General features: G+C 37.7%; 1 protein-coding gene across 14 annotated transcripts in view; it reads right to left on the bottom strand.

The window, feature by feature from the left end:
* Pum1 (pumilio RNA binding family member 1) overlaps positions 1-25,778 on the bottom strand; it is a 124,073-nt gene that overhangs the window by 97,270 nt on the left and 1,025 nt on the right. For all 14 annotated transcript variants that reach the window (XM_047542591.1, XM_047542594.1, XM_047542597.1 and 11 more), the window contains exon 2: positions 22,231-22,604. In XM_047542591.1, the coding sequence (XP_047398547.1) occupies positions 22,231-22,593 (363 nt within the window). In that variant the 5' untranslated portion in view covers positions 22,594-22,604. The remainder of the gene's footprint in view (positions 1-22,230; positions 22,605-25,778) is intronic.

Below are 25,778 nucleotides of genomic sequence, written 5' to 3'. Positions count from 1 at the left end.
TCATCTTATAGAAGAAAAAGTAGGTCCAAATCTTCAACACATCAGCTTAGGATCAGACTTCCTTAACAGGACTCCCATAGCACAAGAAATAAAAGCAAGAATCAATAACTGAGATTCAAACTAAAAAGCTTTCTCTCAGCAAAGGAAACTATCAGCAATGTGAAAAGAGAACCTACAGAGTGGGAGAAAATCTTTGCCACTCATACTTCAGATAAAGCACTAATTTCCAGAACATACAAAGAACTCAAAAAGCTCTACACCAAGAATACAAATAACCCAATCAACAAATGGGCTAAGGAAATGAACAGACACTTCACAGAAGATCTACAAGCAATCAACAAACATATGAAAGAATGTTCAACATCTCTAATAATAAGAGAAATGCAAATCAAAACCACCCTAAGATTCCATCTCACCCCAATTAGAATGGCAATTATCAAGAATACAAGCAACAATAGGTATTGGTGAGGATGTGGGGAAAAAGGTACACTCATACATTGCTGGTGGGGTTGCAAATTAGTGCAGCCACTCTGGAAAGCAGTGTGGAGATTCCTCAGAAAGCTTGGAATGGAACCACCATTTGACCCAGCTATCCCACTCCTTGGCCTATACCCAAAGGACTTAAGATCAGCATACTACAGAGATACAGCCACATCAATGTTCATAGCTGCTCAATTCACAATAGCCAGACTGTGGAACCAACCTAGATGTCCTTCAATTGATGAATGGATAAAGAAACTATGGTATATATATATATATACAATGGAATATTACTCAGCTATAAAGAATAGTAAAATTATGGCATTTGCAGGCAAATGGATGAAATTGGAGAATACCATGCTAAGTGAGATAAGCCAATCTCAAAAAATCAAAGGACGAATGATCTCACTGATAAGCGGATGATGACACATAATGGCAGGTAGGAGGGGAGCAAGAATGGAGGAAGGAGGAACTGTATAGAGGGAAAAGAGGGGTGGGGAGAAGGAAAAAAATAACAGAATGAATCAAACACCATTACCCTATGTAAATGTATGATTACACAAATGGTATGCCTTTACTTCAAGCACAAACAGAAACAACATATATCCCATTTGTTTACAATAAAAATAAATTAAAAAAGAAAAAAAAAATACTCATCTGAAAGTTTCACCAGGGTTGGGAATATGGCCCACTGGTACATTGCTCACCCTAGCACTCTCAAGGACCTATGTTCAGTCCCCAGAATCACCAAAACATAAGTAATGAGTAAAGGTCTCATCAGAATATAAAGCAAAAATCACAACCTTTTCCATACTGTTCTCAAGTTGGAGAATTACATGAATATCCCAGCAGAGGAAAAAAAAAATGCACATAACTTACCCTCCATTCTCAAAAACACTACACACTGAGAAGATAATGATAAAAATCTGCAGTCTTGCTGGACATGGTGGCACACGCCTGTAATTCCAGCAGCTTGGCAGGCAGAGGCAGGAGGATCTTGAGTTCAAAGACAGTCTCAGCAATTTAATGAGGCCCTAAACAGCTCAGTGAGACCCTGTCTTTAAATATAATATACAAAGGGGCTGAGGACATGGCTCAGTGGTTAAGTGCCCCTGGGTTCAATTCCTATTACCACCTCCCTCCAAAATCTAGTCTTGGGGCTGGTGATGTCACTCAATGACAACAATTCCCTAGCATGCCCAAGGTCCTAGGTTCAATTCCCCAGTATTATTTTAAAAAATAAAAAGGTCTATCACATGTGGCCCAAAGATTTTGTAGGTTTCATACTGACAATGTCTCTTGTGCATGAAGTCTCCAGAAACACAAGATATAAAGTAATAAAATATGCCACTTACTGACTTCTTTCAAGTAATGACTATACTAAGCACTATTCCCAACCAATTAAGGGTGCAGACACACACGCGCGCGCGCGCGCGCACACACACACACACACACACACACACAAAGGATAAACAAACTTGTACAAACACTTAATGAACTATTATTCAGCAGTAAACTCTCAAATGCATTTGACTAAGGAAAAGAAATCAGGTTCAAAAGCTATGTACAATACAATTCTACTTACAGTATATGACATTATGAAAACCATAAAAACTAGAGACACAGAAAACAAGAGGTCAACAGTCACTGGGAACAGAGGTAGGAGCTGACTACAGAGGGAAAACAGGAAATTTAGGGGAGTGAAACAACTATTCTGTATCTTGGGTTACAAGATTCTGCATTTGTCAAACCTATAAAACCATATGCTAGACAGGTACAGTGGCACTCCCATGTCCCAACCACTAAAGAGGTTGCAACAGGAAGACCGTTTGAGCACAGGAATGCAAAACCAGATTAGGCAACACAGCAAGACACTGTCTCAAAATATTTAAAACTATGGTTAAGTTTATTGTAAAATATACCTTAATGAAAGATGGAGAAAAAAATACACAAGAAGTAGAAGAGCATTATGAAGGATTGCACTGTTTTTCCCATTCTAAGAACATAAATGAAGAAAAATTCAAACCTCACATATTTCTAAACAAAAATATTACAACACCACTTTAAAAAGCGGTATTTAGCTGGGCCTGGTGGCACACACCTGTAATCTCAGCAATTTGGGAGGCTACCATAGAAGGATTACAAGTTCAAGGTCAGCATCAGCATCTTAGTGAGACCCTATCTCAAAATTTAAAAGGGGTGCAAGTGTTGAAGGCTGGGGACATACCTCAGGAATAAAGTAACCCTGAATTCTATCATCCCCCAGTACAGTGAATAAAAAAATTTTAAATATATATATATATATATATATATATATATAAAAACAATATTTAGAAATCTAAATGATCAATATATTAGAAAACATTATTTAAAAGAATGCAGACAGGCTGCCACTCCCTCTGGAGATTACCCCTGATAGAATGGGTATTACCTGCTTTACTCCAAAGGCATCTATCTCTCTTGAGATTGCCCCCATTCTCCCTGGAATATGTATCTACTTTTGCAAACAAACTGCTGGCTTTGAAGGGGGTGGGGGGGATATGAGGTCACTAAATAGAATGGAACACTATGTAGCCTTTAAATTGTCTGTGGGAACTTTGTCATAAAATATTTTTTTACTGTTTTATTTTTATTTATTGATTGATTCATTGATTGAGACAGGATCTCACTAAATTGCCCATGCTGAACTTGTCATTAAACATTCCAGTAAAACATTAGACTAGGATGCAGCTCAATGGTAGGGCACTTGCCTAACATGTATGAAGCTCTGGGTTCAATCCTAGCACCAATAATAATGACAGCAAAAACAATAATAAACAACCAAAAAAAAAAAAAAAAAAACACTACAATCACAGAAAATATTTGCTTTTTGTTTTTTTGCAGTGCTGGGGATGGCACCCAGCCTTGAACAAGCTATGTAAGTTTTCTACCACTAAGCTACATCCCCATCCCCACAGAAATGTTTTTATTTATCTCATCTTGCTCCACTAAGGATTCAGAGACTTACAAAATCAAATAACTTCAACAAATGAGAAAAATAAGGAAATGGAAAATAAGAACCTAATCCACAAAATGTAGGCTATTATGTCCTATATATTTACTAGAAATGAGCCATAAATTTAACTCTACCACTGCAACGGTTAAATAAAGCACAGAAATAATCAGTAAAATTCACACTGCAATAAAAATTTTTAAATGAAGAAGAATGAAAACAAAGATCCAGAAGCAAACACCTTTATTTTTCTGGTGTCAAGATCAAAGATATGAGCTGGGGCTGTAGCTCAGTGATAGAGCAGTTGCCTAGCACGTGTGAGGCACTGGTTTCAATTCTCAGCACCATATATAAATGAAAAAATAAAACCTAGATCCATCAACAACTAAAACAATTTTTTAAAAAAGAGCAAAATGATCTTTTATTTTTGGGGGGGTGGAGGGTACCAGGAATAGAACTCAGGGGAGTTTAACCTCTGAGTCACATCCCCAGCCCTTTTTTGTATTTTATTTAGAGGCAGGGTCTCACTGAGGTGCTTAGGATCTCCCTAAATTGCTGAGGTTGGCTTTGAACTCACAATCCTCCTGTCTCAGCCTCCTGAACCTGTGCAATTACAGATGTGCACAACCATGCCCGGCTATGATCATTTGTGTACTTTGTTTAGGTTTTTAATAACATTATTAGAAGACATATTACAAAATGTAAATAGTGGATTCCAAAGAGACTTGGGAATATAGCTTGGAGGTAGGGAACTTGCCTAGCCTAAGCAAGGCCCTGGGTTCAATCCCAAGTACTGCAAAAATAAAAAATAAAAATAAAAATAGATTCAAACAGAAGGGTGAATTACAATTGATGGTTGGTTGGTTGGTTTATTATATGTTTTAATTTTGTAACTTTTAATACTTTCCAAAATTTACAATGTACAGTTACTGATTTTAGAATTCAAAACTATCTACATGCCATTAACAGGAAGAACACGTTTTCTTTGACCTTTCAATCATAATTTATGAGAAAATAAAGAACAGAATTAGGCTATAGGAGGAATCCTTAGTTCGCTTACAATATTAAAAAACCTAAAACTAGGTTCAACATCAGTTAAAAAAAAAAATCATTCATTTTGTTTCAATCTATCTGTAAAAATGGCTGACATATTGTAAGATGTAAAAGAATAAACTTGGTGTAATAACAAAAAGCAATCCATATTAATAATGTCACATTTCTTAGAGAGTTTCTCAAATTGAACAGCCCTTTTTTTTTTTTTTTGCGGTGCTGTGGATCGAACCCAGGGCCTTCTGCTTGCAAGGCAAGGACTCTACCGACTGAGCCATATCCCCAGCCCCCATTGTTATTAATGCATTACAATTAACAGAAAATAAGAGCTTCTTCTAACAGGTCTTCAGTCAAGAGGCCCAGAAACAGCCTTGTCACCAAACCCAACTCCCCCTTGTCAGTAGCGTGTAAGAAAATAAGAAACTCTCAAGTCAATCCAGACAAATCAATGCACTCTAAGTAAAAGGGAAGCTACTCAGCACATCAAAGAGCTCATTCTGGACTTCATGATCCTGAGAGCATTATACATAAATTCAAATCTGTATCTTTAAGAGAAATCATTTTAATAGAGTTCTACCTCCTCTGAATTTTAAAAAGTATAAAATGTACTAATCAAAACATAAAGAGAAAAGGCAGAGCTTAAAAATCTTTTAATCCTTGATGTGTATTCCAATTGTGTGGTTGCATTAATTCTTCATAGAATTCCACCTGAAAGTTATGAAACAGAAAAACTTACTTATCCATTTTTTTGAAAGCTAATTATCTTCATTTCTTGCCCCTGTAGTTTTGTGAGGCCATGAAGCATAGAGAAAGTTTTCCCTCTTTGGGCAAAAGGTATACCTTATACCACATTTATTTGGTTTTAATAAACTTGAAGACTATGAGTACCATGGAACAATGTTTGAAACTGAATTTAAAATTCATCTAGATCAAACGATTGTTTTCCTTTCAATAAAACTAATGGCTTTTAACCAGGCACAGTGGCACATCTGTAATCCCAGAGATTCAGGAAGCTGAAAGTGGGAGGATCACAAATTCAAGGACAGCCTCAGCAACTTAATGAAGTCCTAAGCAGCAACTTGGCAAGACCCTGTCTCAAAATTTTTAAAAAATTTTTGGTACCAGGGATTGAACCAGGGATGTTTAACCACTAAGCCACAAGTCCAGCCCTTTCAATTTTTTTATTTTGAGACAAGACCTAGGGCCTCATTTAGCTGCTGAAACTGGCTTTGAACTTGCAATCCTCCCAAAATTACTGGGATTATAGGTATGCACCACCATGGCTTGCTCAAAATTTAAAAAAAAAAAAAAAAAATGTTTAAGGAGTTTAAGGAAAGAGGGTATAGCTCTGTGGTAAAGCACACATGGGTTCAATCCTGATTACCCAAAAAAAAAGGATCAAGGGAACTTTGAGACAACAGGAGGTATAGTCATCACGTTGACTGTGGCTGATAGTTTCAAATACCTTGGGCGCGGTGGCTCTCATCTGTAATCCCAGCACCTTGGGAGACTGAATCAGGAGGACCTTGAGTTCAAAGCCAGCCTCAGCAACAGCAAGGCACTACTAAGCAACTCAGTGAGACCCTGTCGCTAAATAAAATACAAAATAGAGCTGGGAATGTGTCTCAGTGGTAGAGTGCCCCTGAGTTCAATCCCCGGTACCCCCCCAAAAAAAAAATATATATATATACTTTGATAAACCAAAATTTATCAAACTATACAGTTAAAATACATGCATTTTACATAAAGCATACTTCAATAAAAATTACTGTTTTAAAAAGAAAAAATCTGTGCTTGCCTAGCATGCCTGAGGTCCTGGGCTTGATCACTGGCATGTCAAAAAAAAAAAAAAAAGGAAAAAACAAAAACGAAAAAACTCAGGCCCTGGAAATATATCAATAAAACAATAATTCAAAAAACAGATCCACACACACCTGTAATTCCAGTGGCTAGAGAGGCTAAGACAGGAGGATTCCAAGTTCAAGGCCAGCCTCAGCAACTTAGCAGAACCATGTCTCAAAATAAAAAATAAATAGGACTGGAGGATGTGGCTCAGTTAAGCACTCCTGGGTTCAATCCAGGTACCAAAAAACCCCATACCAACATCAACAATGACAACAAAAAAACACCCAGATCCACGTATATACTGAAACCTCTTTTATTATAAACTAAGTTTTCTAAATCAATAAATGGTAGCAGAATCACTAGCTATCCAACTGAGAAAACAAAATTACATCACTATTTTCTATCTATACAACAAATAGAAATGAACACAAAATGGACTAAGATAAAAATACAAATATAGAACCATAAAAACAGGTGCAGTGGTACATATCTATAGTCCTATTTACAAAGTAGGCTGAGGCAGGAGGATCACTTCAGAGCATAAATTCCAGACAAGCCTGAACAACGTAGAGACTCCATCTCACTGGGCACAGTGGCTCAGGCCTGTAATCCCAGCAGCTAGGAAGGCTAAGGCAGAAAAGCCAAACTCAGCAAAAGCAAGGTGCAAATCAACTCAGTGAGACCCTGTCTCTAAATAAATACAGAAGGCGGTGGGGAGGCGGGGGAATGTGGCTCAGTGGTTGAGTGCCCACTGAGTGGTTGAGTTCAATCCCCAGTAGCCACCCCCCCTCCAAAAAAAAGTCTTCATCTCAAAATAAAAAAAATTTTTAAAAAAGAATCATAAAATTAAAGAACAACATGAGTTTGGGAGAGGAATGACCCAAGAATGTTAAAGAAGTCAAAAGCAAAAACCTACACTTTACATACATTTTAAAACTGAATTGCAAACAACACAATAAAGACAGTTGAATGGCTAAAGCACTCTGGTGAATACAGGAAAATAATACACGCATCTACCAAGAAAAAAAAAATGGACAAAGAACAATCATATAGAGTAAATGAAACTTTAAACTGGTACAAGATATCTGAAGAACAATCTGGAAATATCAAAAATATTAATATATTTGTTAGCAAATTCACTTTTATGAATTTACTCAAAAAAATGACTCTAGAATACAAATATTCTACAAAATTGTTAGCCAGCTGCAATGAGGCACACATGTAGGAGGATCAGAAACAACACAGCAAGATTCTTAGACTCCATCTCAAAAAAAAAAAAAAAACCTGCAGCAGCATTTAAAATGTCAAAAACCAGCCTGGAGCCCAGCGAGGTGGCGCACGCTCTCCTATAATCCCAGCTACTCAGGAGGCGGGCGGAGGCAGAAGAATCACAAGGCCAGACAGCAATTTAGGGAGGCCCTAAACAACTGAGTGAGATACTGTCTCAAAATAAAAAAATCAAAAAGACTGGGGCGGTAACTCAGTGGTTAAGCACCCCTGGGTTTAATCCCTGGTCAAAAAAGAAAAAAAAAAGGCAGAACCAGGCTGGAGGGCTGGGAATGTGGCTCAGTGTTTAGAGCACTTGCCCAGCCTGCATGAGGCCCTGGATTTGATCCCTAACACTGCACCACATACACAAAAAAAAAAAAAAAAAAAAAAAAAAAACAGGGGTGAGAAGGGGGCAAAAACTGAAAACAACCTAAAGTTCACAAACGGGAATAAATGGCAGTGTACTTTCATGTACTATGGCCCTTTAAAAATAATACAAAGGTATCTGTTCATCTCAAAGGAAGGCCACTAAAGAGCAGGAGGGGTAGCACAGGCCAGTAATCCCAGCAGCTTGGGAGGCTGAGGCAGAAGGATAGGGAGTTCAAAGCCTCAGCAACAGCAAGGCGGCGAAGCAAACTCAGTGTGACCCGGTCTCTAAATAAAATACAAAACAGGGCTGGGGATGGTTGAGCACCCCTGAGGTTCAATTCCTGGTACCAAAAAAAGAGAGATACCACAAGATGTATGTGTGCATGCGTGTGCACACACCTATATTTTTGTAATGTGGAGAAAACGATCCCATTTTTTTTTAAAATTACATGTAGATTCATGATCTGTGTTTATATAAGCACAAAAAAGCCTGGAAGGAAATGAACCAAACAGAAAAATCAGTTAACTCTGAAAAAGATTATTATAATTGTTGTAGAACAATCATGTACTATTTAAAATATTCCACTTTAGGCAGACAGATTAGTGGTTGTTTAATGCTGGGGGGGAGTGAGAATGGCTAACAATGGCTACAGGGTCTCTTCTGCTGGGATGAAAATATTCTAAAATCGACTGATGACTGCACAACTCTGGTACCGTAATAAAAAGCACTGAATAAACAGCAGTACCCTTTAAATGGGTGAATTGTATGGTATGAGGATTATATGTCAATAAAAAAGTCTTAAAATTCCACTTTAGAACAAAACTCATATGTAAAGAAAAAATTTGTATTTAAATATTCACAGATTGTACTTTATACAAGGTCCCAAGAGAAATTTTAAACCCAAAGAGTGTCTCTTTTAAAAAAAATTCAAATGAGCTTCTCAGCAACTCAAGAGCCTGAGTCAGGAGGATCACAAGTTTGAGGCCAGTCTGGGCAACTTAGTGAGACCACATATCAAAACAAAAAATAACAAAGGCTGGGGATGTAGCTCAGTGAGAGAGCACACCTGGGTTCAATCCCTGGTACCATAAATAAACAAATAGCTTCAAATGGAAAAAATGAGTCACTAATATTAAGAACTACTGGCAATTTGGCGGAAATTATAATTTTCATTCAATCATAACAGGAATACTATTTTCTTTAGCTATCTTAAAAGAAATATTCACTTTTAAGAATAGAACTTAACCTCAAAAAAGTGTTAAGTTGAAAACAGTATAGTGCCTATTCCTAGACATATGATATAACTGGGAACAGAAACAAGGTTTCAATGTTTTACCAATTAAGGAAAGTAAACCTTGTTACTACAGCCCTTTCTGTTTGCCTATCTCAGATATAGTTTTAAGAAACTCAAGGAGCCAGGTGAGGTGCTGTACACCTATAACCCCAGCAGCTCCAGAGGCTGAGGCAGGAGGATTGCAAGTTCAAAACCAGCCTCAGCAACTTAGTGAAGTCATAGCAACTTAGGGAGACCCTGTCTCTAAACAAAATAGTTTTTAAAAGGGCTGGGGATGTGGCTCAGTGGTTAAATGCCCCCAAGTTCAATTGCCAGTATCAAAAGAAAGAAAGAAAATGCAAAAGACACAAGAAACACAAAATCAGAGCTGACAAAACTCCTTAAAGGTTCTTTACACTTCAATGAATGCTCGCTGGTTCCTTATCAATCCAAACCGTCTCAGTATTCAAACCCTACATTCTGTTAAACCTTTATCAATTCAAAACAACTTAATAATATTCTTCAAAAGAAACACTCCACTCAATGTATCTCTTCAATATGCCCTGATGGCAAAAATGTATTCATTCATCATTTATGAAATACATACTATTTGCCAGGTGCCAGAAATAAAAAGCTGAAAGACTTTTTTTTAGGAACTATCACACTGGTTCTTAACTAAGGTGCACATGAGGATCACCAGGGAGTACTTTAAAAAACAATACATGAACTGTGACTCATCACTGAAGATTCTGATTCAGTAGGCCTGGACTTAAGCCCAAGAATCTGTTTACTGAAACAGCTTGCTAACACCCCTCAGTGAAAAGGTAAATATTCAACTACAATACAGTGGCTAAATGCTTCAGTAAGATGTGTACTAAGTACCACAGTGGCACCAAAGGAGAACACCCCATCTTGGGGGAGGGGGGAGGGGCAATGTTTACCAAAAATGAAGGTACTTTAATTCAAGCTTGAAAAATAAGGAGATGACTAGGTGAGTGAGGAAGGAAAGGAGTTCTAAGAAGAAAAAACTACATAAATAAAAATGGAACCAACTGTGATAAGAAACTACACAAAACATAAAAATAGCATGTGCATTCAGAAAGCTACAAATATTTCAGTACCGCTGAAACAGAGTGCCAGTAAAGAAAACTGGAGAGGTAAGCTGGGCCAAAACATGAAAGGTCTGCTATGCCATGCGGTGGAGCTTAGAAATTATCCTAAAAGCAATAAAAACACAAAAACAAAGAGAAATTAAGTAAGGGTAAGATATATGCAGACTATGTCTTTGGAAAACTTTGGCAGCAGCATAAAAAAATTATTATTTCTAGATACAAAAAGGAGGCACACAATAATACAACAAAATTACCTGTAGATCTCACTGGAAACACTCCAGCAACCTATGCACAACACATTTCTAACATTTTTCTTTTTTACATTACCAAGATTTTTTTAATTAAAACACAAATAATTAAAAGAGATCACTGCATTGGAAAAATAGTTAAATGATTTGCAAGGTCTTTCTTAACACCAAAATTCCACTGGAAATTTATGAACCATTCTCTTTCATTTAAACAGGCAAAGCAAGTTCTTCATATTAAGACAGTATGATTTGACATTTTTCTTTTTTAGCCAACTAAAGTTTGGAAAATAAAAAATGAACATAAAAAAAAAACTGCTTATAATCTCCCCACAAAATATTGATAATATTTTGTGATATTTCCTTTCCTCCCCATCGTTAACCACATACATCACTCTGAATAAAGAACCTAAAGCCTATTTTCTAGAAAATAAATTCACAAATGACAGAATTGCATCTGATATACAATTACTTTCATATGATTTTTTTGGATCCCCATATCCATATCCATTCTCATTATGACTACAATTCTCATTTTGAAACAATTTTCCTTATAATTCCCTCCTCCCTCCATGTAACTAAGTTTCTTCAGAGCAAAAAACATTAATTTCATTGTTTTGCATTTTACAAGGCTTCTGACCCATAACAATATCTTCCTAATTTGGGATTACTGGGAGGGGATAACAATTTTATCCAATAAACTCTTTAACAATTTAAAGAATATTTTTTAATTAACAGCAGGTTTGGTGCTCTTAAATACATACAGAAACTAGAATTAGGTTAACAAATTGTTCCCTTGCTAAAACCCTCAGGGATCTTTCCTTAATAAGAGAAAAACTTCATGAGCAGATCAACTAGCTACAGTATATCCGTAGCATAAACAGGCCCTGGCCAAAGTTGTAAACAAGCTTATTTATACTATCAGACTGCAAATATTTTCTTCAAAGAAAAAAAAAAAGGTTGCCCGTTAACCCCAGTAAAACTTGTGACTCACTTGGAAAACATCCAAGCCCAGTGTGAAGCTGTAGATAAACTAATCCTTCCAACTTCTAAAGGGCACTGACACCAGTGATATTTGTCAATTTTGTATCCATACATTAGAGATTTATGTACTCTTACAACCTGGGCAGGGGGGAAAGGGGGTGCAGTTCAATGACAGAACACATGCAGAGCATGCAAGCAAAGCCTGACTTCAACTCCCAGCACCAAAAAATAAATAAAATAAAATCCATAGGTAACCATGAAAAATGAAAACACATATCCCCACAAACAGTTGTACAAAAAAGGTCACAATAGCATCATTCAAAATAGCCAAAAAGTAAAAACAACCCCAAAGTCTATCAACTGATAAACAGAGAAATAAAATACAGCAGATCTACACAACGGAACATTATTCAGAAATAATGATATAACATGGAGGAACAATGTGTGGGGTGCTTGCTGTGTTGGGAACTGAACCCAGGGCTTTGCACATGCTAGGTAAGCACTCTGCAGTTGAGCTGTGGCCCCAGCCACTTACATTAAGTTAAATGGAGGAAAGCAGTCACAAAAGGTCATATATTGTATGTTATTTGCATGAAATGTCCAGAACAAGCAAATCCATAGAGATAGAAGTAGACTGGTGGTTGCCTAGGGTGGGGGAATACGTGCTACTGGTTAAAGGATTTGGGGGTGATGAAAATGTTCTAAAACTGTGGTGATGGTTATACAACTGTGTGAATATAATAAAGACCATTGAATTATACACTGTAAAGGAGTAAATTATGTATCAATAAGGCTGTTATTAAAAAAAAAAAAAAAAAAAAAACGCTTTAGGGCCACCTAGTTCCACAAACCTAAAACAGTTTTCCTAATGAAATTTGTAAAAACACTAAGAAAAGTACATCAGAGTTGGTGTGTAGCTCAGTAGTAGAGTACTTGCCTAGCATCCATGAAGCCATGAGTTCAATCCCTAGAACCACAAAAAAAATTTTTTTTTTAAATAAGTACTTCAACTATTGTAAAAGCACTTGTTAAAGTCAACTCATAGACAAATCCACATCAGATAAATCTTGTGAAACCATTAACAGGGCATTTTAAAAAAAAACACTTCAGTCAGACATGGTAGTACAAGCCTAGAATCATGGCTACTAGGGAGATTATGGCTGAAGGATCTCAAATTCAAGCCCAGCCTGAATATAGCAAGATCTCCATCTCAAAAAATAAGTAAGCCATGCCTGTAATCCCAGCGGTTTGGGAGGCTGAGACAGGAAGATTGCAAGTTCAAAGCCAGCCTCAGAAACAATGAGGCACTAAGCAACTGAGTGAGACCTTGTCTCTAAATAAAATACAAAAAATAGGGCTTGGAGTGTAACTCAATGGTCGAATGCCCCTGAGTTCAATCCCCAGTACCCCAAAATTAATAAATAAATAAAGAGTTCTCAAAATATATTACACAAAAATTTGAAAAACATTTCTCTGATGAAAGTCCAATAAATCTTCAACCTCAAGTTTTATCACTAATGCCATGTACACCCTTCAAACCAAGTTCCTCAACCAAATTTCCAAGTATTCAACTTACCTGGGCAGGGGATGTAGCTCAGTGCTTGAGCAAGATTGTCCTAGCATGTATGCAGCCCTGGGTTCCATCCCCAATGTTGCAAAAATAAAGATAAACAGAGAAGTCAATTGATCTAAACTCACCCAACCTACTGCTAATATCTGCACCACTTCTCACAACATTTCAACCAGGGAATAAAGTGTCAGTGTAAGCCACAGCTACACCCTGAACAAAGCTGCAGTCCCATTATGGTTCCTTGACCACATCCAGAAGATAAAGTAACTGAAGGTAAATATAGGGACCAGAGGATAGAAATCAGTGGGGGCGGGGGAGCCAGGCACACAACTGAAATTCCAGACTCTGAGGAGGGTGAGGTAGGAGGATTACAAATTCGAGGCCAGTCTGAGCAATTTAGTGAGACCCTGTCCCAAAATAAAATAAAAAATAAAAAGGGCTAGCAATGTAGTTCAGTGGTAGAGCACTTGCCTAGCAAACAAGACTCTGGGTCCATTCCCAGTTCAGAAAAATATATTTATACATACACTATCTGTTCTTAACTTATTCCACTTGATTTTCCTAAATATATTTATACATACCCTACCCTCAGCACTCCCTACTTTGTTGGCACTGTGCTATAATTATAATGTACCTCTGAGTGTGAAAGTTATTTCACAAAAGTAAATATCTATATAGATTCTTCCCCCCACCCCTTTGGTACCAGGGATTGAATCCAGGGACCCTTTACCACTGAGTTATAGCCCCAGTCCTTTTCGTTTTTAATTTTGAGACAAGATCTTGCTAAGTTGCTTAGGGCTTCCCCAAGTTGCTGAGGCTGGCTTTGAACTTGCAATCCTCCTGCCTCAGCCTCCAAGTTGCTGGAATTACAGGCATGCACCACTACAACTGGCTAGACAGATTCTTTCCACAATACCCAGAAGCATAATTCTGTCCTTAGGCTTAGCATGTAACGTATTCAACAAAGGCTGTTGCCTGAGAGAAAACAGTTACCTATACAGAAAAGATGTGTTCCTCTCCTCAAACTACTAAAGAGTGTGATGAAAAACAAGAAAAAACACATTCAATCACTTGGCAATTTATAAAGCACTTCAAGCACATTCCTAACTGGAACTGAAAACCTAAGGCTGCAGGTGTATATGGCACATTGGTGGAGCACTTGTCTAGTATGTACAAGACCATGGGTTCGATCCCCAGCACCACCAAAAATAAAAAAGGAGAAATTGAAAAAAGAGGCTTTTCCTAACTGCTATGTTTTTTCTTTTTCTAAGAATCTCATCACTTTTTCCATACCCCTCTTTTCTTTAACCACAGCGCACTCAGCAAATTCTATAGCCTACTGTTCTTAACTTATTCCACTTGATTTTCCTTACAAATCCTTCTTTTCCCATTGTGACATCTCACTACCACCTATCACATAATTTTTTTCTCTAATCATATCAAAAACCTTCTGAAACAAAACAAGCTGCCATTAAAGAAGTACAATCAACTTTAATACAGCATTTAGAAAACTGAGCTCCTTTTCGGTTCTGGGCATTGAACCCAGGGCCCATATTCTCAACTACTGAGCTACAACCCCAGCTAAAACAATGGAACAAGATAATCCTTAGTTACAGTCAAAGAAGAGCTGCTATGGTTCTTTTGCCCAAGTATACAATGTTTGTTATTTCCACAATCCCACGGTGCTGAGGACTATCGCCAGCACCCAAGTACACAATGTTAAGCCTTGCAAACTCAGAATATAATGGAAAATGCTCTTAAGAGTAGAGGTACAAGAGAAAACAAAATATGAAAGATGGATTATTTAACTTACGGTTAACTAAATGCTTCTGGACCAAATGCAGAGGCACTTGAGCAAACTACCCAGAATCACAGGAGATTCATGGCTAGACAGTATAGCAGCAGGAATAACAAAAAGGGACGTCCAGGGAATGACAGACTCCCCAGTTTGAAGAGTACTTAAGTTCCCTCCCAGTTTAACACTACTTCCCAGTAATTACAGGTGTAAGAATTAACTCCCAGTACTGGAGAGTAAAAATGGCAGGCACACCAAAGATCGGCGTCAGCATACCACGGTATCTCCCATAGGCTGTCAATCTTTGGTGGATACTGATAAACCCTAGTGCCAAAGACTGCAAGCTAAAGGGAATAAGCTCTGTGGAACTGTCCTCAAAATTTCCTTTGCCCCAGCACAGAGCTTCCATCTATCTCTGCCCCTTATAACCCAACACAAAGGCCAGAGTTCAACAAATGGACCTTCAAATTTTTTCCCTATTTCATCATCCACTTTATCTCACAGCAGTTTACAGAGAAAACAGATTTCACAACACAAGAATAAAACATTCACAAGTCAAAAACTTGACCTTCAGTTTTACATGATGAAACTTTCAATGCTATTCAAAAAATAAATCAAGTTGTAAAAATTACTGTTAAATAAGCAATTTTTAGGATACACAACTCATTTAAATGGGAAGTTATGTTTTCAAGTATTTTAATCCATATCTATTGTCTTTATTTTTACTACAATTTTACCACCCACTCCCAAAAAAGAAATTCACCTTTCCTTACTCCCCTCCAACAACCTCAATTTAAAACAAAAATGAGGACTTTGAAGTTTCTAACAATATCAAATATAATTCTTACGTATTAAACCACATTACATGTAATTTTTATATTCTTAAAGCAGGAAAACATTCAAGAGGGATGGCTCACGCATGTAATCCCAGCTAACTGGGAGGCTAAGGCAGGAGGATCAAAAGTTTAAGACCAGTTTGGGCAACTCAGACCCTATCTCATAAGGGGCAGGGGGTGGGGAGGAATAGGTAATGTAGCTCAGTAGTAAAAAACTTGAGGGCTGGGGATATAGCTCAGTTGGTAGAGCACTTGCCTCTCAGGCACAAGGCCCTGGGTTCAATCCCCAGCACCGCAAAAAAGAAAAAAAAAAAAAAAAACACACACACACAATTTGTCCAGCATGCACAAGGCCCTGGGTTGGAATCCCAGACTTTTAACATACTGCATATTATCAAAACATTTTTTTTGGGGGGGGGGGGGGGCCTGTGAAAGAGCACGCTTTATTGGTAAGTAGAGAGCAGCACAGTGACCAACAGAAGGTGTCCAATGGGCATCCAACACATCGTACTCCAAAAGATACACAGGATGTTCTGCTAAAACACTTGCCTAGCATGTTTGAGGCACTAGGTTCGATCCTCAGCACTACATAAAAATAAAAATAAAGGCATTATGTCCATATACAATTTAAAAATATATATTTAAACATGTATGTATATATATATATATATATATACATATATATACACATTGATTCATATATATATATGAATCAACAGGAGGTGCTAGAGATATAGCTCAGTTGGCACAGTGCTTGCCTCACATATACAAGGCCCTGGATTCGATCCCCAGCACCGCAATTGGGGGGAAAAAAAAAAAAAAAAAACAGGAAGCTAGGTGCAGTGGCCCACACCTGTAATCCCAGTGGCTCAGGAGGCTGAGGCAGGAGGAGTGAGGTGCTAAACAACTCCGTGAGATCCTGTCTCTAAATAAAATACAAAAAACAGGGCTGGGGATGTGGTTCAGTGGTTAAGCAACCCTGGGTTCAATCAACAGGAACATGGATTCCTCTGGGCATCTTCCCCAAACTCAACCCTCTCAGGCATCAAGAAAACTCCTAAAGATATCTATGGTTCGCAAGAGATAGAGCCCCACAGGGGTGCCTTCTTGTTTTTTACAAAGAACATTTCCTTTAGATTTTTTGAAGTCTTCATTTGTTTCTTCATTCTACATTCTCGCAAGGCCATCGGACCAGCCTCTGTTCAGACTGCCTTGATGTCAGCACCAGAGAGGTCATCCTTTCAACACATCCTCTTCATTTTTAAATATTTTTTAGTTGTCAATAGACATTTATTTATTTTTATGCGGTAATGAAAATCGAACCTAGTGCCTCACACATGCTAGGCAAGCACTCTACCACAGAGCCACAACCCCAGCCCTCACAACACGTACTCTTAAACTCTTAAATTTTCAAACTTCTATCTATAAGGTCTCATGCTAACCAGGTGTGGTAGTGCACACTTCTAATCCCAGCGAGTCAGGAGGCTGAGGCAGAAGGATCAAAACTTTGAGACCAATCTCAATAGCTTAGTAAGACCCTCAGCTTCTTAGCAAAACCCTGTCTCAAAATTTTTTTAAAAAAATTTTTTAAAGGACTGGCAGCTGGGCACGGTAGTACATGCCTGTAATCCCAGGGGCTTCCTGAAGCAGGAAGATTGAGTTCAAAGTCAGCCTCAGCAAAAGCAAGGTGTTAGGCAACTCAGTGAGATCCTGGCCTTAAATAAAATACACAACAGGGCTGGGGGTGTGGCTCAGTGGTCTAGTGCCCAAGTTAAACCCCCCAAAACAAAGGACTGGCAATGTAGTTCAGTGGTGAAGCACTCCTGGGTTGAATCCCCAACACTAATAGATGAATAAATAATCTTTTGAAAGAAAGTGTCCAAGAGGGAAAAGTAGCCATTTGCTATCACAGGCAGAAAAATCCTAATTTCATAAGGTAAAAAAGGCAGGCACTATGGCACACACCTATAATCCCACTGACTTGGGAAGCTGAAGCAGGAAGACCGAGTTTACGGTCAGCCTCAGCAACTTGGCAAGCCCTTCAACTTAATAAGACCCTGTCTCAAACTAAAAAGCTAAAAAGGACTGAGAATGTAGCTCAGTAGTAAAGCACCTCTAGGTTCAATACCCAGTACGCCCCACCCAAAATTAAATAAATAAATGGAAAACTGGTAAGAACAGTCTGGAGACACAGCTCAGTAAACTTGGTGTTACAGCCCTTGCCTAGCATCTGCAGAGTCCTTGGTTTGATCCCAGTACGGGAAAAAAAAAAAAAAAGGTAAAAATAAATAAAAGTGTGAAAGTGATTGCTCATAAATGGCAGTAATTATGAGAGAAATAATGTACCTGGCACAATAAACAGTTCCCTTCCCTCCAACACTGCTGGCTGGCATCACATTCTTCCCTTCCCCAGTTCACTGATGGAAGCACTCTGCCAATATGATCTTAAATTCTGTTCCACTGTGCCAAAAAGCCATTTTAAAAAAAATGAAAAAAGGCTGAGACAACAGGTACCACCAGAGAGGAAAAATAGCCCAGTAGTATAGAATACTCTGGCAATAAGATCACTTTATATTGAGTCATTCTCTCTCTACAGATGTTTCCCACATTACCACTTAGAACACTTACAAAAACAGCAGAAAAAAAGTAGACCCTAGCATTGATGCTCTTGTGAAGGGGGGGGGGGGGGAACTCCTGTAATTTTAAAAGAAAAAAAAAATTATTTGTATTTATCTCCTTACTATCACATTTATAAATCAAACTTTCCAGCAAAACTATCTCAAAATTATTCCCTTACTTTACAAAATGCTATTCTTTTGCAATAGTTCTCTCCTGTTCAGTTTGTCTCAAGGCATAAGTCTACCTGGAGCATGTGCGTAAGAACCAAAAACAACTTATTTCAAAACCAGGTTCTAAGGGTGTGCCTGTAATCCCAGGTAGTAGGGAGACTAAGGCAAAAGGATCACAAGTTTGAGGCCAACCTCAGAAACTTAGTGAGACTCTGTCTCACAATAAATGGGTCAGCTATTTAACTCAGTGGTATAGCGACCCTGGGTTCAATCTCCAGTATGGCAGCGTGTTAGTGGGGGACAGGTTCTATCTCATAATGAAGCTTCAGTTCCTCATCTCTCAAAAAAGTATATTACTGCCCTCATGGGATTGTTGTAAAGATTAAATACAAGAAGTATGTAGTCCAATGCCTACAACATAAGTGCTCACTAAATGCTGCAAGTATCAGTAGTTTTCAACCAACCTCTTTTCCACTCCGACCTAGCTGACACATCTGATGGCCTCTTACCCTCCTATCAGTAACAGTGGCTAAAAGGGTAGAGATTCTCCAGCTAGAGAAATGCCCCTTTGTTCTTCAACTGTACTGCACTCACACCTTGGTACCCTGACCACGTGGCCTTTCTACTGCCAACTACTTACCAGCAGGACAGCTGAGATATACGATCCACTACCTCACCTGGGACAAACCTGAAAACCTTCTGGTCTTCCCTCATTTTGTCAACATAAAATTTCAGAATACCTCCTGGGAAAGGTGCACGAAAACCACAATAGTCTCTGCCCTTGAACAGTTCAGTCCAGGAGGTGAAATAAACACCAAAGCCATTAATTACAATGTAAGCCATAAATTAAAATTATAATGACTGCAAATGTAATCTGTGGGTAGTCCAAAACCAACACACCACAGCAACTACCCACAATTCTCTAATGTTCATTATCTCATGTGTCCAGCCTAACAGAATTGTGTGGTGGTGGTAAATATCAACTCCAAGTGGGGTCAACCAATTTAGGTCCCCTAGGTAAGGAACAAGTTTTGCCATTTAATATTATTAACTCAAGTTTGCTAACTGACCTGGATAAAACTGCTCCATTAGTCAAGATGTGATTCCTTATGATAGGGTTCAGTCTAAGATAGGCCAGAGTAAGCCTTCAATGAACACTTGACTGGGGGTGTAGCTCAGAGGTAAAGCACGGCCTGCCTTAGCATGTGCAAGGCCCTGGGTTCAATCCTGGGTTCAATGCTGCAAAAATTTAAAAAAAAAAAAAAAAAAAAAAGCTTGTTGACTTGTACAACACGACCAAATTTTAGATCTTAGAGCAGAGCTCTGCCAAGGATTAACCAAGAATCTGATTTGCCCACCTAGCAAAGGACAAGCTAAGCATCTTGATTTGCCTTTCAGCTTTCACTCATCAGTCTATCACTAGGAAAAACAACATAAGTTTTTATAGATCTTTAATACAGATTTTAAACACTAATGTTTCTAATTTTTAAACAATGTTTGGCCAACTAAGGCAGAAATAACAGACTTTCTTTTTTTGCCCATTACACAGGCACCACCCAAATCAAACATCTACTTTGAGTTCTCTCTACATTTAACAGCTGCCTACAATATAATCCCCACCCCGACCTGGGATATTCTGCCTCTACCTCAAATTCAGTAACCTCAAATTCAGTACGTATACTACCAAATTTAATCACCTTGTTCCCAAATCAGATCCCCTCTGTACTTTGCCTCTATTACTTCATTTTCCCGGGCACCTAAGATTTCTACTTGAATCAACAAAGTCTGTATGTCTCAGTTCCACACTATTCATACAGTGTAGGGATCAAATTCAGAACTTCAAACATTAGGCAAATGCTCTACCACTGGGCTACATCCCCAGTTCCTACACCCCTACCTTCTTTTACATCAGGTCTGTTAAACAGGTTATCCAATTAGTCTCAGCCATTACCCACTCCAATCTCATTACCAACTGAATCTTCCCAAACTTCAACTGAATAACCCAAACACTGAAAAACCCTGTTGCCTCCCAAAATAAACCTAAGCCTGGTGTTCAAGGCCTTTATTTCTGCAACCATGTCCTTTTTCCCCAACCTTACTTAAAAGCTAAAGAGTAAGAGACTTATGCATTCAATACATTTCTTTGAAAGCGCTATTATAGTGCTGGGGATGTAGCTCAGTGTAGAGCACAACTGGATTCAATCCCCAGCAAATCCCCAGTACCAAAAAGAAAAAAGAAAAAAAAAAAAAAAAAAGAAAGAAAGAAAAAGGAAGAATGAAAAAGTGCCCAAGTGCACAGGAAGCTCCCTATACATTATATTTCTTAGCATCCCTCACCTACACATGCTTATGGAGTAGCACTAACATTGAGGATTGTGTCAGTAAAATGATCAATGTGCTCAAGAAATTTGTTGAGTAAGAAGATAAATCCTGCCTGCTTTCACTATGGCACACCACCCTTTTTGAGGGATCAAGGGAAGCATAACAGAGAATTCAGATATTTGCATATCTGAATTGCCTGTTTTTGAGGCGAAACAAAGCATCAGAGGACTAAGTGAAAACTGCCAATTCTTTCTGCTAAACAGAACTCAGACTGCTTATAAAATGAAACTTTGCAAATTTAATCTATACCCAATTCTCAAAAAATAGTCTGATTAAAAGTCTAATCAGTTGGTCAGGCAAAACTCTCTTTCTGTAAAATATAGTCTGATTCCAGCTTTGGTTTTAAGTTAGTAAGATTAAAAATGTTAAAATTAAGCAAAACCAGGGAAGTATAAGGGAATGAAATTGAACAAAGTATGCTTTGTGCATGTATGAATAAGTAACAGCAAATCCCACTATTATATGTAATTATAATGCACTAATAAATTTCTTAATTAACCAAAATCCAACAGCTTATTAGAACAAGAGGACAAGATGGTTAAAACCTAAAAGCAGCCAGGTGCGGTGGCCCACAACTGAAATCCCAGCAACTCCAGAGGCTGAGTCAAGAGGATCGCTTAACGAGACCCTCAGTAACTTAGTAAAACCCTATCTCAAAATTAAGAAAATAAAAAAGAGCTGGGGAATGTAGCTCAGTGGTAAAGTACCCTGGGTTCAATCCCCAATACCACAAATAATAAAAAATAAAATTTTAAAAAACCTAAACACCACAACCAACCCCTCCTACTGATATAAAACATTAATCAATTCCATTTCAAACAAATTTCACTTGAACAGCTGATTTTCTTGTCAACTTCCAACTACTATCATTAACACCTTAAAAATAAGTCATCCAAACCCAACATATATTTGCCCTCTAAACAGCCTCAACAGTTCTTATCAAAGCATGTCAAAAGGGGGGGTTTATTAACAAGACACTCCTAAAAATATACTGTGTACATAAACAGTCATTCATTCGATTTAAATTCAATTTTAAATGAATTATTTACTCTTTAGTACCAGAATGGAAAATGAACCAGTGACAATGACAATGATCACTTTAAAACACGTGACTCTTGTTTAGACCAAACTAAATTAGAAAAATTTAAGCTTTTAAAGACATTCATTGAAAGCAGTTCTTGTAAGTGGACAGTGAGTATAAAAGAGTTTGAAAGCTGAAATAGTGAACTTTTTTTTACCTGATGTTCTGCATGAATGTTATCCCCAGTAGGCCATCGATGTTTGCTATTATTATAGCCGCCTCCACCACTTCCTCCTCCCCCAAGCTGCTCACCATGCTGCCTCTGAAAGAAGTAGTCCACCATAGCGTCGTCCTGCGAACGGCCTGCAACTCCTATGGATCCTGGGACAGGGCTGGAGTGTGTCCCAGCTGTAAGAGCCTGATTTGCAGCTGGTTGTGGCTGCGCTTGGGACCCTGTTCCAGATGTCAAAACAACAGGCATGTTGGGATTAGCTGGTTCTTGAGGGTGATGTTTCAGGTGGGGGCTGAAAGAGTCCTGCCAAAGCACTGCTTTTCTCTTCAAGACACATGCAACGCTCATTCCACCAACACCTAAGGACAAATAGGTTACAAATGTTTACTATTTGCATTTTAAAACAACTTGATACACTAATAAAAATAAGCACTGCACATCTGCTATACAATCAACATAAACCAGTTTTTACCAAGCTGACAAATGTTTTATAATATACACATAAATTCCTAAACTAAATATCTCCATTTTTAAGTTGTTGAGTCTCTGTGTATAGAAATAAAGGTGGCTATGGCAGAAGCTCTGACAAGACATTGAGATCAGGAATCAATACCCGAACTTCAGGGAAGCCTTATCAAAAGGCAGCAATACAGGGGCTGGGATATGGTTCAATGAGAGAACACTTTTCTAACATGTGAGATCCTGGGTTCCATTCTTTGCACCAAATTTAAAAAAATAAAAATAAAAATAAAAATAAATAAAAGTGAACACAATTACAGAATTAGACTTCAATTGGTGGCTTCTGTACTCAGCTTACTTGCTCCTTAAGCCAACTGTGGTAGATAGTTCTTAAATCAACAAGAGCTTTTTAAAACAACTTCACTGATGGATATGCCAATAAACAAAAAAAAAACTAAAACATGAAATAATCAATAGCTCAGACTGTCTAATTTGAAAGGACCCTTTAAAATGCCCAACATTTTCATAGGATACTCCTTGGAGAAACAATTAGACATTCTGACCAAGAACAACAACAGAATGTTCTTAGCCTAAACTCTCCTCACCTGCTACTGATGAGGGAGTAAATTGAAGACTTTAACCCATAACGTACAATTATAATGTAATCACATAATTATTCCATTAGTGACACCTAGAAATAAAATGAGAAAAAAACAAATTCACTTTACCAGAGTAGAAGGCCTCACTGTAAAAACCAGAAATCTCACCACGGTAACAGTGTAGCAAATATACTGCAGACATTATCTCATCACAAACATTGAAAGGTAAGGATTATCAACCCTATTTCTCAGATGAAAACATTAAGGTACAAAAATAAGTGATACGCCCAAGGAGAAGGATCTCAGTCTGTTCTGTACCCAAACCTAGTTCTTTCTATCCACCCTTTGCAACAGTATCTCTCCCCACTGTCCTCTACTCCTCTCAAAGAATCCTGGAAATGTTACTCCTAAATATTACTATTTAAGTTCTAAAATCAAAAAAGTTACTTTTGTATATACAAAGTAAATAAATCAGTTACCAATTAACAGGCATATGTCCACAACCTCAGAGAGTCTAATTTCAACCAAGTCCACTGCTGCATGTCTTATCACTCCCATTTCCATGCCAGATTTATGAGAATTCTATCTCTATTGAATAATTAAGCCTCCTGATAAAGTAGCCTTCACTTTTTACAACTTGTGTTTTGAAGCCAGAAGACACAATAGAATTTGTAATCTGTTCAAAGCCTAATAAGGAAATCCCTGGTCTCGGTTTACAACTCCAATCCATCACAACTTACTGGGGTTCAGGAGTAGATTAGCCTTCTAGACTCTTCAGTTTCTATTTTCATAAATAAAATCTTATCCATGCTCAAGTACCAAAACAGGAAAACCATGGCCTTTACACCATCAGCTTTTGCAAAGTGCAAGACAGACTAAGTTAACCTTCCCACTTGATTTTCAAAAAGACTCATCAACGACAACATAGTTGTTAGTTGTTATCCAGTAGTGGAGAGTCCCATTTTCCTCCACCAGGGAATCTCAATCTACCTTTGTTTTAGACTATACCAGGAGCCTCAAAATCAAGTTTTGCCACTGAACAACTATCTAAGCCTGTTTCCTTGCTAGAAAACATAATATACACTTTCTCTATGAATTAGTTGTTTTGTTTTTTTTTTTAAGGGGGGGTTAAATTAAAATAAAAAATACAAAAGTTCTTGATAAATTTTAAAGTCACCATGCTGAAGATCCCACACATTAGTTACCACCAGTTAAGGCAATGCAGCTCCAAGCTCTAAGAGAATTCCTAAAATAGTAAATGTAACCTTTTCTGATACAAAAGACCTGTCAAAATAGTTAACTAAAATGAATTTCCATATGAAAAAAGAATTTATCACAGAAACACACTGAAAACAACCTCATTCCAAAAAGGGATGGGAGAGGCAGGTTCCTATAAAAATGTTCAAACAAAACAATTGGCTTTTGTAAAGCTATCTGTAGGGCCTGTGGACTTCCTGCTTTACCTAATGAGGAAAGGTAGTTTCTCAAAGGAGAGAAAACCTGGCAGAACCGACAATTTGAAAGTGAGCAAATACCTAAGTAGTTAACATGTGTCTTGGGTAATTTTGTAATATCCTGTCACATATAGCACTAAAATTAAGAAATAAAGTCACCTAAAAGTTAGAAAACACTTAAATTGATAGTACCTTTTAGGGAACTCTCAAAGTTCACTAAAAAGTTACCTATTTTTAATGTTTTTTTTTTTTAAACAAATGATCCATAAAAATAGTATTTTAAGCAACTAGAATTAAGTGCCAATTCTAGCTACTCTTCCCATAGCTTTCTGCTTACATCGAAGTGTGGATTTTTTTTCTTGTTTTGTTTTTAATATCACTAGTACAGTTTACTTCAAATAAAGGAACATGGTTTAATCTTTCTCCTTTTACTAAAATGGTTAGTGGTTTAAAAGGTGTTTATTTTTACCATCCTGAACAAACATTCTGTGCTCATAAATTTATTTTAAATCAATTCATCTCAAATCCAAGCTAAACAAATTTCAACTTCAAAAAGTCATGGCTTTGGACAAAATGAATTCAAGCGTGGCTAAGGCAAAATACTAACTCAAAAGTTCATAATCTAGTATTTTCCAAAGACCCAGATAAAGAATCAACAGCCACCAGGGTGTTTCAAAAGTTAAAATTAGCAAGGGATCAAAATGTTTGTTTTGTTTACTAAAACTACATGGGAAGTCACATACCTTGAGGGAGAGACTTGTCTTGGTGATTTTGAGCGTCTTCACAAAAAGCAAACAAAAAGCTAAAGCTACAAACCTATTATCTGAGAAGTTACTGAGTTTAAAACAGAACACCCCCCCCCCAAAAAAAAGGCCTCATAAAACCTTAGTCTTAATAATGCCAGTAATAATAGGACTTGGGCAAAACGATCAATAACTATGAAAGGTGTTTTCTGAATTGAACAATGAAGTGGGTGAGGATTAAAGTTAGATGAGGACAAAGCCTTCTCTGGTAACCTGTG

This window comes from Sciurus carolinensis, chromosome 1 (genome assembly GCF_902686445.1).
Source record: "Sciurus carolinensis chromosome 1, mSciCar1.2, whole genome shotgun sequence".
NCBI lineage: Eukaryota > Metazoa > Chordata > Mammalia > Rodentia > Sciuridae > Sciurus > Sciurus carolinensis.
This window is presented reverse-complemented; position numbering and strand designations above follow the sequence as displayed.